General features: G+C 34.9%; 1 protein-coding gene and 1 non-coding gene across 2 annotated transcripts; both read right to left on the reverse strand.

Annotated features, from left to right (window-relative positions):
- Positions 1–586: 586 nt before the first annotated feature.
- LOC112789864 (uncharacterized) lies at positions 587–11,333 on the reverse strand. The gene is made up of 19 exons (XM_025831958.3): positions 10,703–11,333; positions 10,489–10,563; positions 9,847–9,997; positions 9,304–9,372; positions 9,039–9,211; positions 8,509–8,646; positions 7,871–7,996; positions 6,907–7,005; positions 6,504–6,624; positions 6,364–6,427; positions 4,260–4,314; positions 4,060–4,184; positions 3,200–3,273; positions 3,021–3,070; positions 2,833–2,919; positions 1,892–1,942; positions 1,737–1,820; positions 1,194–1,244; positions 587–983 (listed from the first exon to the last, which is right to left on the reverse strand). Exons 1-19 carry the CDS (start codon positions 11,063–11,065, stop codon positions 900–902), a joined length of 2,040 nt encoding a protein of 679 aa, XP_025687743.1. The 5' UTR covers positions 11,066–11,333; the 3' UTR covers positions 587–899.
- On the reverse strand, positions 11,269–11,341 carry TRNAR-CCU (transfer RNA arginine (anticodon CCU)). The gene has a single exon. It is a non-coding gene; the product is annotated as a tRNA-Arg (tRNA).
- Between the last annotated feature and the right edge of the window lie 2,153 nt (positions 11,342–13,494).

Genomic DNA, 13,494 nt, shown 5'->3' on the forward strand with positions numbered 1-13,494 from the left:
AGCGAAGAACTACTTTTTTTACTGTCATATTTTGATTTTGGGCTATGTATACATGTTTATAGAATCTCCACATATACATTTTGTGTTTTGTCCCTCCTAGAGGTCGACTTAGAGATACAGGAGTTTATTTTTTAGTTTTGAGTTTTATTTTGAGTTGTATATATATATAATCATATACTCCGGTCGGCCTTAGTTTTGCAAGTTGAGACTGGAATTTGCTATCTAAGTTTTGAAACTCTGAAATGTATATATGTTTTCAACTTCCTTTTGATTTTTTTTCCTGTCCGTTTTACAAATAACCATGCGAGTGTGACACGATTTTCTGTTTATCATTTTTGTTTAACTTATCCTTCAAGGCTCTAGATATGATTTCATCCAATTATATCTATGTACATATCCTTTTCTTTTAGAGGTCGTAATACCTTGCCACCTCCGCTTTACGACTTAAGCGTAAGGCTCTGTGTGGTAGTGTTACAGAGCCCATATACTATAGCATCAAACACACACCACCAACGGCCCAAATGTATATAATCCCCAAAAAATAAATAAATAAACATAAATGTCAAGCAAAACCATTAACAAAATATTAAGTAAATAAACTCTCATCTCTGACTGCTTCGTATTCATGGCTTTTACACTAACGTATTTTGCTATTACATAAAAATTAGCAACTTGTTTTTTGCCAATTATTTGCCTTTTTTATAAAGAAATACAAAATTGAGTTGCCTTATCACTAACCATATCATTTTTCTTTTTGCAGTTCCTGCACTACATTACTTGAATTTAGGTATGTTTTTTTGGTTGGGGGGGGGGGGGGGGGGGGAGTTTGTAATGACTATACCATACACCGAATAAATTAAATCTTACAAAATTTGATGGAGAGTGAAACTCCTCAATCCTCATTCCTTTGGCTTTTTGCTCATGGCCTTACGCTTGTTAACGTCAAGATATTTCTTCCGTAAACGGATGGCCTTTGGGGTAACCTTCGCAAAAACAAAAGAAAACGCAAGAAAAAATGAACATAAACAAATTCATTTATGAAATTGGAAGAATCAATTATAGACACAATTCATCGGACATAGTTGTGAATGAGGTTCAAGGAAAGGGACTTGAGAAAGAAAGAGATGCATCTTTTCATCACAAAATACAAGTGAATGGTTTTATGAAAGAGTGAATCACAAGCTAAAACCAACCTCAATAAGCTCATCTGAAGCCACATAACCTATAGCTTCTTCAAGTGTCATCTGCAGCAGCATAAACACAAGATAAGAAGAATGTTATAAATTAAGAACAAACACCATAATCATATTGCAGCTTTTCCACTAAATACTTCAAGTCATGCAGACTCTAAAGGAAACATGAAACCTGCCGGGTTCCTTGAAACATTCTGGGATAACCAGAACATATTGATAGTTCACTACTTCACCATTTGACATACTCAAAACTAACCCATACAAATAGCAACTTACAAAATTCTTCACCATTCAGTAGGAATATGAATACCGATTTGAATTTTAAAGTTCGCCATTATTCAGGTCGACACAAGTTCATAAATTCAGCTGTTTATGAGTTGAGAAATTGATACTTAGGAACATGGAATGAGGAAAGCTATAACTCATTGCCAGACATCTAATGTATGAATGCACAGGAATCCATGCACCCTACAAGGTTATATACTATCAAAATTCTCATGTGTCTTGAAGACATGAGCATAAATTTCTGGCACAAATACATACGAGACGTGGGGGAGACAGCTTCACATTCTCATCCTTGGTAGCAGCACGAATATTTGTAAGCTCTTTAGCTCTCACCGGATTGATCTGCAATATCAAGTCTGTAAGTGAGTCACTGACTGTGAAATAACACTTACACTCAGGATAAGAATACTTACATCAAGATCTGTGTCTCGTGAATGTTCTCCCACAATCATCCCATCATATGTCTGTAAAACCAAGAACAATAATTACAGGCAGCATATACAATGACCTTATGGATGCACTACAAGCAAAAGCTAGACTACATCATTAAGCAATGAAAAATCAAGAACCCTTGTATTTAGCAGGAAAAGTAACTGCTAGATTGTTGTCCCAAAACTAAAAATATATAATAAGTGAAACTTCTTGTTTAAAGTATATTTATTTGGCTTCCCCAAGCTCCCTTGCGGAATAAAAAGGAGAATGCAGTATAAATTTCTCACAAGACCATGAACACGAGTAATTACAACAATCCATCTTAGAAATATGATACAATTCTGTGTTCAGATAAGTGGGTATCCTAAGTGTAGCTACAGTGAAAACATGGACTCAGTGCTTACTCATACTGATATAAAAATAAAATCACATCTCAAATAAACATGCGTAGTGAGCAGATTTCATGATCAGCCCTAGTGGGAAAAACAAAATGACAATAGGGATTGTCATGAACTATCGCTCCCAACAGGTTAAAATGTTAGCCTGTCAGGTGAAATAATTGAATGGTTATTATTATTTTCACAAAAATATGAATGTTTTTATGACACAAGCTCATGCAAGAATCCTTTATAATTCGGACTTAAAAAGTGAACAAGGCATAAGCCAGCCTTATCTTGTGCTAAATATGAAATGTAGAAGCATGAGCATTTAAGGAATGAAACTCAATACCACCTGGTTACAAAGGATCTTGTACCATTTTGTGAAATAACTCTCCCGAAAATCTAAGCTTAGGCAATGGGCACATGAATAATTTATGCATAATAACAAATGTAAACAAAGATAGTTTGTGAGCGAGGGGGGGCATATGTAGTAAGGACCAAGAACATAGCCATAATACATGAAAAACATGGAAAATTCTAACCTCCATTCCAGGAGTTACAAAAAGAATCCCACGTGCTTCTAAGCTCATCAATGCATGAGCTGTGATTGTACCAAAACCCATTGAGACCTATACAAAAGGCAAAAGACACATGATAAGTGCAGTGTTAAAAATTGGGGCCATACTACCCTCATGAAATGCAGAAGTAGGACAGCAGTAGACAAACTTACCAGTACTCCTTTTCTAACATTGCCAAGAGGTCCTCGAAATTTTTCATATGCTGCAAAATAACAATGATACATACATAAATGCTAAACTAGGCTGCATTATAAACATGGAAATTCTCAACAACAACAAAAAAAAGATGTAAGGAGTTAGCAAGATAATCAAGCATATGGAGAATGCTTACAAAGGAAAGCTCGATGCATGAATCCAGTTCCACGAGTGTCACTACTGAACACACTCCTGTAACCAACCAAGCCCCTGAACAACCAACAATGAAGAAGTTACTTGTTAGACTTGTTGAATGCTGCACATGATTTGATTTCACTATAAGTGTGTTGTGAAAAAACTCATGTCTCAATTGGTCACAATGTAAAAATATTTTATTACCAGCCATGGGGCTAAACTCCATGAGCTCAAATTACTCAGTTACATCAATAGGCTGTGATAAAGTTCTAGCCCTCTACCAAAAATATGGACTTCGGTAGTAAGATACGTCCAAACCTTGTTTGAATCACCGGCAAAAACTCTATTTGAGTGGAAAGTATAAAAATTAGGTCAGATTATTTAACTGATGTTTAATTATTTAAGAGGCAATTAATAAGAGATTTCTCCCTTACAATATTCTTTCCTGGCCATTTTAGAGCAATATTTAAAAGAAAACCACAAGGATTGCAACATGTTATCCTTATCCGAAGAAAAAGCACAATGGATAAAAAAGAAAGAAAAATGATAGACCAATGTGATTCTATCGAAACCAGGTATGTACAGTCTGATGGACAAAATACTTGGTAAGAGGTGTAGTTTTTAGAAGTCAAATAGTCACTTAAGAAAGTGACACGAACCCCCCCCCCCCCCCCTTTTTTTTTTCTCTCCTTTGTCCCTTGACCATTGATATAAGATCCAACAATGCAAATTTACTCTTCTCAATCACAATTAACTACTGCTTCTCACTCAATCCTCTCCCCATGGGCTATGGGATAGGGATAAATACTAGATAAAAAATATTTAAGATATAGATGGATAGATAGAAACAACTGTTCTAACCTTGATGGACAAGTCAAAGTCAGTCTAGTCCGACCAACAGCTCCTGACACAGGACCCATGTCTGTGACCTCGCCTCGCCTGTGAGACAAGCCTTCCATTACCAATCCAACATGCTCATCATTTACCTGTGATAGATCCAACATGAATTTAGCCAACCAAACTCTCGGATTAGAATAATGTGAAAATCAAATTGCTATTACCTCAATTGTGACTTCTTCTATTGGCTCAAGTTTCTGACCATTTTCACTTTTATACCTAATAAAGTAATAGAAAAGAACCTCAACTATTAAGCATGAGAAAATGAAAAACGTGAGCTCTAAAAAATGTATATATTCTGGAAATCAAAATCAGTGGACCACCAACCAGTATACAACATTTCGACAGATCAAATATTTTACATTGGTAGACCCCTCAAGATCAATTCGATGACAAGAAAAAGTTTCATGCATTACGACTGGAGAATACATAAATAAAAGACAAGTTTAAGATAAAAGCAAGGGTGTGTGTAAAGCCTCATGGCACCAAACGTTGACCAGCACCAGATCCACCCAAAGACACAAGCACCATGCTAATTCGTTGTTATTCTTGATGTGGGTTGTTTTAGGACTTACTATGTTAGTCATGTTATTGGGATGGACTTGTACTTGATTTGATCTCAAATACCATTGCAAAAAGGAGTGTTAGGTTAGTGTTTTGCACTTCTCAGGATATGACCACATTAATTACATTTATCTGACATCCTGTTCCATGTTTTCCCTATAATTTCTGATAAGAGATATGAAAAACCATTTGTGAGCATCCTACTTGTGACATCCCAAAAAATGTTGGTCTTTGGTGTGTATTACTCTAATGATCAAGTGCATGTGAGTTTGATTCTAACAGGCCATTAACTTCAGTCTATCATAACCAGACTTGTGTCTTGTTAGTTCAAGGCAAACAAAATCTTGAATGAGGAATTGTATTTGTGATGTCAACCATTGCTAGGCATCTACCAAGTAGCTTAAATATTCACGAGAGTTGTTCAACAGTTAAAATCAAAATATCTGAAAGTGCAAGAAAGCCTACAGAATTTAGTTGGTTTTTAAACAGCTTGCCAAACCCATATGCGTGTTAAACATGCTAAGTCACACTTGGTCAAGACTGAAAATTAAGGGAGGAGGAAAAAGAAAGAAGGTGAATGTTACAGTGATCCCAAGATATTTGGAGTTTCAAACATCCATATTGAATTGTAAAAATTGTTGAAATATCTATTATATCCTTAGTTATATAGTTATGAATTCCCTATTTTATCCTCCATTTATCCACTACCACTCTTCATCTCTTTCTCCACTAATCCAACGCACTGTTTCTGCCTCCATCATTTTCATTCTTCTCTCCTTCATCTTCCAACTTTTTCCAACAACACCATTCACCCTCCACTACCACCACCACCACCACCGAGCATCATCATCCATCATTCTCCAGCATTAACCACCACACACCAAACCATTATCATTTCCCTTGTCAAAGACATCCACCACATCCTAATTTCTTCTCCTTTAGTTTCAATGTTGACTGCTTCAAAGAATGTCAAACTTCTCCAAATCTTGACATAAATTTCACTTTCAGCAGTAGCCACACCCTTAAAAGTCTCAGATCAACTACAATAACTCACGCATCAAAAAGGACAACAGCAGCCATCCTCCTCCCTAAATCGAGTTCTGCCATTGAAGGCCTGATTTGAACTCCATTTTGCACCCATTGTAAAGTGTTCTCTATCCATAATCAAAGAGTGCTTCAACAACGAATAAAACCTAGCCTTAAATTCGTGGCTTCTTTATACCTCAAAGACACGATGAACTACCACAATTGGAGTTTTGATTTCACCCAATTTCTCAAATTTCTCAATCGAATTTGGTGTTCTTTCAGTTCATTAGTCTCAATTGATAATAAGCACAAAATAGCCCATGCAAATTTGTATGAATTCAGCCAAGAAAAATTTTGGGTTTTTATTGGAGTGGAGTTAGGGCTCCTGTTCTTATTGCTCGTGTTGTTAATGGAGTATTTGTTGGTGTTGGTATTAGGGTCAATGGCAGTCTTGTGTCATGGACGTGTAAAAAAATGTGGATAAATAACAAACAAACAAAAGAAAATAATAAAAAAGAAAAATAACAAACAAATTTTAAAAGAAAACATAAAATAAGTATAAATTAATAACTTTTCTTCAACGTCTCATTTGGAGTTTCAGGGATCCAAACAACTTTGGACCATTTAATCAGGCACCAAGAAAGAAAAAGGAGCATTATTAATAACTTCAATACTCACATGACTTTAGGTGGAGACACAGATAATTCAAATCCCTCGCGTCTCATGTTCTCAATTAGGATACCTGTTAACATACATGCCATCAGAATACAATTGAAATCACAGTAAGGATCACCCCAGTTTAAGAGAAAGGAACAAACCCAGCTGTAGCTCTCCTCTTCCCTGAACCTCAAATGATTCTGATAAGCCAGGAAGCACATTTATGGCAAGGTTGGTTTCAGCTTCAGCCATCAGTCGGTCACCAATTCTTCCTCCAGTCAACTACAAAAATTTCAGCATTAACCTATCTGCTTGATAGACTGATTAACAACTACAAGAACATAAGAACTTATAGCAAAAGACTATAGAATGCTGCTCCAAAGACAATAGAAGGTCTGCTTCATACACTGATCAACAACTACAAGAACATAAGAACTTAGAGCAAAAAACTATAGAATGCTGCTCCAAAGACAATAGAAGACCAGGTATGCGTTTGGAAACCTCCTCCTTAATAAAACACATTAAACTAAAGGCCACAAAGAAGTTAAAAGCAAAACTACTTACATGAGTACCATCTCGACCGGCCAATGGGGAGTCATTTACACCAAAAGTCATGGAAATTGTAGGAGGATCCAATTCAACTGTGGGTAATACAGACATAACCTAGGACATAAAATCATGATGTTACTCAAGTCATCAATTTCAAGCTAGTAGGATTCTCAAAATGCAGCATACAAAGTTGGTGTATAAATCAAATACAAACATAATAAAATATATAAAGCTTATCATTCTTCTCAACCAGTAAAACAAATGGATAGTTAGTTTAAATCATTAAGTTAGTATTTTCATGAGAGATCATCCAAAAATAAAGAGCAGATTTTAACATCAAGTAAATTTCCAGTAACATGTTAAAAGAAAATGTAAAAATTAAAACTTCAAATTGGTGAAACTAGCATATCTAAAATATTTTCAAAAAAAATAACTAGGTTTTTTATTGAATAAACCGATTAATTTAAAATAAAACAATGGCGATTTATATTTGATGTTCAGTTACATGTTTAGGTCCTTTATATTAAATCTCTTTTGATAATTTCCTCATGTTTTCTTAGGTCTTCCTCTATTGTGAGCCATAGAACTAACTTCCATCTGATCAACTCCCCTAATTGGAACCTCCGCATGCCTTCTCTGAACATGTTCATACCACCTAAAGTGAGATTATACCATCTTCTCTACAATTGGCAGCACCCCAACTCCAGTTGATTTTCAAAAAGATGATGCATTGTCACAAGGTTTATCATTTAGGTTGTAGATGTTGTATCAATCTGAGGATATCTTATCCTCTTTTTCTACATTATCTTCTCATTTAGTAAAACTTCTTTAGGGCCATCAACAACCAATGGCCCTTTTCACACAAAGTTAAATGATCCTATAAGACATAAGTATAAAAAAAAAAAGGGCAACCCAGTGTAAAGCATATGCAGGGTTCGGAGAAGGGATAAGTATGATGAGAACAAAAAAAAATATATACCTCTGCTGTTGCCACTGTGTGGCCTATTGATGGACTTGCCAAGCCAGCTATTGAAATTATATCACCAGCTCCAGCACATTCTGTTAGAACCATGTTTGTACCCTTCTTTTTCATCAGTTTCACCACCTAAAAGATGGAAAACAATATAAAACTAAAGCTGGCCTGTTCTGATTCAATGCCAGTAATGTTTCTTTTCGTGGAAATACTATTAGACTCATAAAACGTAAATCCGCTTGCTTATATGCAATTGAATTTACAGAAACAATAAAGAAATAAGGAGAATATCAGTGGTACCAGAAGACACCCTAAAAGGAATAAAACATTCCACACTCACATTGTAGCATTAATGCTACTCTAAACAAGATGTAAGTTCTCTTGTTGATAGGTTAGAAGCAACAATAAGAAAACAAGGAGAAGAAGAAAGAACACATTTCTCTTTCTAGGAATACACTAACAGAACTGGAAAATAAAATGCTTTCATAGGATGATTTAATAAATTACACATTAGATGAAAAATAGCTAAGAGAATTTAGATCTTATAATTTAGTAATTTACCAATCATAATACCATAACCAATCTAATAACATCCATCTACAACTATAACTATAGAGATGTAATTCACTCATAGTTGCACAAACCTTTCCATCTTCAATCTTTTCAGCAACAGAGTCCTTATTACGTAATCCATGAATCCTGTCACCAACACGAACAACCCCAGTATATACGCGTCCAGTTAAAATTCGACCAAGATAGAAGTCCTTTTCCATCATTGAAACCTGAAAAACACTATTAAGCATGGTTTTTCACTGATCCCTAGTAAACATCACCAAAGCAACTAGTTTAAAGAGGATACAAAAGAAAGAAACTGAAACCAAAATTTACTAAAGCTACTATTCTTTTAACTTGTGGAACCTTGTAATTACTTGTGACTTGTGATGATTTAGACAGGGAATTGGAATTTAACTTTAATAAATTAACAAAATGCAAGGGTAAATCAAATTGAATAGTATGAACCCTCAATAAAATTTCACTTAATGATATGAGGAAAGTTCATTGCCAACAAAAAGAAAAGAAAAACCGCATTGTTGAAGATGATAACACCCCAAAAGGAAACTTATCAGTACACAGCCTATACCAATAAACTCGACAAATTTTTTAAAACACCAACCAGCATCTGGAAAGGTGCATCAATGTTTGCATTTGGTGGTGGGACATGTGAAACAATGGCATCAAGCAATTGTGACATATTTTTTGCCTCATCAGGAGGATCCTTGGTAAACGTGGTAGATGCCCATCCTTCTTTAGCAGAAGCATAAAGAACTGGAAAGTCTAGTTGCTCCTCTATAAAAATACAGTAACAATGATAAAATTCAGAAAATGGATTTGAAGTTACAGAACAACCAAGCATCAAAACATCAGATATTTCCATTTACCTGTAGCACCCAAGTTGGCAAATAGATCAAACACCAGGCTCTCAACTTCATCGCACATCTCCTCAGTAACTACAAAATATATGACTTAAAAGAATTAGATCACAAATATAAAGTACCAAAATGGTGCAAATAATAACATATTGGTGAGACAGAAAAAAGATTTCTTGTTTTCCAGTGATAACCAAGATAACACCTGTTTCTGGCTGCTGATGACAATAAGAATCTGAGACTGTCTTAGGGTAACTTGACTGTTTCAGTGTGAAAAATGTGGCATGTGGGAATGCCTACCATTGAACATAGGGCTGACCAAACAAAGAGAAATAGGAAGAGGATGTATGCCACCTCAGAGGAATTCAAAAACAGAGAGAAATATCAAGAGGGATGGATTGCCAAATCAGATGGCATTCAAAATGACGGAAAAAGATCTTAGTTCTTTTTCCTTCAACTTTGCTTACTTTATGTATATGCACAGCATCATTACCACATTTAATGATACATAAACACTACTGGATGTAATGTGACAGCAGAGAACTAGAGGAGTACCTGCAGGGCGGTCTACTTTGTTTAGCAGAAGAATAGGTCGCAAACCATACTTTAAGGCTTTTGCAAGAACGAATTTTGTTTGAGCAAGTGGACCTTCACCAGCATCAACAACCAAAACAGCCCCTTCAACCATACCAACAACACGTTCAACCTACTCATCAAAACAAGAAAATGAGAGAACAGCACAAGCCCTACAACCAGTATATAGTTTTCACTTTTCAGTGAAATGTTTCACATTCAATAAGAAAGAAAAAAATTATAAAGGATAATCTTCAGAAACAGAAATGTTTGTCATTCTCAGTTTTTCCATGGAATTTATTATTGAATTATCAATTATACCCTTAAATATGTAAAAAGTTGTTAAAATTTATTCTACTATTCTCTTTCTTCATTAATTGAGGATTGTTTATTCCAAGTTTCTTAACAACTGCGGATTCAAGTAAAATGAAAGATAAGAAGGAACCCAGGAGTACCATCTTTACAATGAAAGAAACACTTCAATGACCAAGCAGGTTATATACTAATTGATCACACTCCAAATTCCCATTGCATAAAAACACTTGCAAATTGATTTGATTAACTATTATAACGTTTAGAACAGTAACCTTTCTAAAAGCCAATTGAATGAAACTAGAGACTTACTTCGCCACCAAAATCAGCATGTCCTGGAGTATCAACCATGTTCAGTTCATTCTCCTTCCACGAAATGGACGTAACCTTCAAAAATAAAAGAAATAACATTAAAAATCAACATAACCTATTCAAACATTGAAAGTGAGAATAGTTCTCACATAACAAGTGAAATCTGCGGAAATGGAAAGTTTCAACTCGACAGTGAAACAAAAATGGCGCCAACCTTGGAAGCGATAGTGATTCCACGCTCGCGCTCAAGCGTGATGGAATCCATGGCGCGCTCGTGGGGGATATCGGCGCCGCACTGGCGGAGAAGGCGATCCATGAGCGTAGTCTTGCCATGGTCGACGTGCGCAATGACGGCGACGTTGCGGAGGCGGCTGGGGTCAAGTGCGCCGCCGGGGATAGATGCAGATGTGGTGGCGGAAGAGGCAGGTGCGGCGGCAGAGAAGGCGCGTGAGAAGTGATTGAATCGGTAGAGGAAGGATCTAGAAGAAGAAAAGGAAGGAGAAGAGGAACAGTTGAAAGAAGATGCGGATTTTCTTGTGGAGGACCAGAGAGAACGAAGAAGGATAGGACCTGCCATGAGTACCCAGAGAGGTAAAGTGTGTTGTTCTCTCTGAACTCGAAGGTTTTGGTGTCACTGAGACATCGAATAGTGATGAAAGAGGTTTTGCTGAGAGAGGGTTTTAGGAAGCCTTAGTTGCATCACTAACAATTGGAGATGGATATCTCGTAAGGTAGCTCTTCGAAAAAAGGTAAAACAATAGAAATGAAAAGTCAAAACATCGCGCCAGGTAGGGGTCGAACCTACGACTTTCTGCTTAGGAAACAGACGCTCTATCCACTGAGCTACAGGCGCTAATAATCCAATGTGGTGTTTTCTTAGTCTCAGAGAAAATTTTAGTTGTTTGTCCCCCCCATTTCACGATTTCATCAGCATTTTTGCCTCTTTGGCATACTTAACGAAACTGAACCGTAATCAGTCTACTCAGAATACGGAATTTGGTGATTGATGGATCCAATTATAATTAGGGTCGTTTTATTGTACATATTGACATTTGAATTCTATATAGATATACAGAAATTTATGTATATTTGATACGTTTGTTGTCTTTTATGTGCAATGTATCAGCCTGTCTCCCTCTAACAATAGAAAGAGCTCGTTTGAGGTCTGTTCTAGTTGGGTCTGTATTGGGCCGAAATGCGCGTTGGGCCAAATAGATTGTTCGGTGATAATAGTAAATGGGTTATTTTCTGTTATTGGGTTCTACGCATAAAGCATTTTGCAAGAGCCGACTTGCCTGCGATTTCAACGGGTATGAGTTGGGCGTGAATTTCGGATCGGGCCATCATAAATTATTTGGAGAATTTAATAGGGACGAAATTCAGTGAGAAAAATCAAGAAGAATTTGGTGGTTAATAAAGGAAGAGGGTGATAGATTTGTGAGAACCGTAAATACCGAAAAGAACATACTCCCGTTGGAAATAAGTTCAGGGATTCCTGAAAGGGTGTTTCGAGGTCTTATTGCTTTTGCCATGAGATCCATTACAACAACGAGACTTTAGAGGTGATCGACGGTGCATTGTTTAGTTTGGGATTGTTGTAGAATAAACAAATCGGACAATAGTATCGACGGAGCTATAGGTAAGTATTTTTTTTTTCTCATGAGTCTAATATGAAAACCTTTTAGGTAAACTTTGATTTGGATTTTGTGGATGCTGCTTATTGTACTGTGATGTGATTGTTGAATACGCAATGCGATGTGATTATAAGTTCATGGAAGGCACAGGGAGGGACGGTGGGTTTCGTGTTTAATGTGCAACGAATTTCTATTAGGTTATATATTTATGGTTTAATTATTTTGTTGGTCCTATAGTTTCACGAAATTTTTAATTAGGTCTTTATACTTTTTTTTTCTTTTAGTTAGTTCTTACACCAAATTTTTTTTTTTTGAATTAGGTCCCTCTTGATAATAATTTGTTTAATTGTATAGGGACTCAATTAAAAAAAAAATTGGTACAGAGACCCAATTAAAAGGAAAAAAAAAAGTATAGGACCCCATTAAAAAAAATATTTAGTATAAGGACTCAATTAAAAGAAAAAAAATATAAAAACCTAATTAAAATTTTCACAAAACTATAGGAATCAATAAAGTAATTAAACCTATATTTATTTAGAATGTTTAGAATTCGACTAACCGGCATTAATGTTAAATTTGGTTTTATTTGTAAAGTAAAGTGGTTAAAAAGTTTAGTATTTTAGTCACCTGCATAGGCTGCATTAATGTTATGTTTGGTTTGATTTGGAACATAAGTTTGGTAAAAAGTTTCAACGCCTTACATGATAAATTGGTGATAATAAGATTTTTGTCTATGAACCGATGTATATTTTGTTAGAGAAATGAAGTAATTATGTGAGAGATTCATTCCATTTACGTTGTTTATAGATGAGAATGTTGACTTTTATTCGTTTATATTTTTGTATAATCGAGTGTAGTTTCTACAATTATTAGATAAAATGATGAGGGAGATTTTGGCGTTAATTGTTGAATTCTAACAATATTTTCATGTCCTGCGACATATTATTACGTTGCTCATGATGGCGTTAGTTGTTTTATTATTTATAATTATTAATATACATGTAATTAAACACGTATAAATAAAAATATCAAATATTTTTATTAATTATATAACATGCTTATTTGATTTTGCTTATATGATATTTATTAATAATATTTTTTAATAAATACATATAGTATATAATAATATAATAAATATAAACCAATTATTTAGTTATTAAAATAAAAATATTTACTTGGATACAAAAAAATTTTAAAATTCTTTATTATAAAAAAATACTAAAATTTTATAAATTAATTTAATAATAACTAGATGAATACTTGTTGACTATAATTTGTTGAAACTTGATTCTATTTAAAATATTAGTGAAATATATATATCTTAAATTTTTATTTTTGTTTTTCGTAAATTTTATATTTTGTACTTATGTTG

Source organism: Arachis hypogaea, chromosome 3 (genome assembly GCF_003086295.3).
Source record: "Arachis hypogaea cultivar Tifrunner chromosome 3, arahy.Tifrunner.gnm2.J5K5, whole genome shotgun sequence".
Classification (NCBI taxonomy): Eukaryota; Viridiplantae; Streptophyta; class Magnoliopsida; order Fabales; family Fabaceae; genus Arachis; species Arachis hypogaea.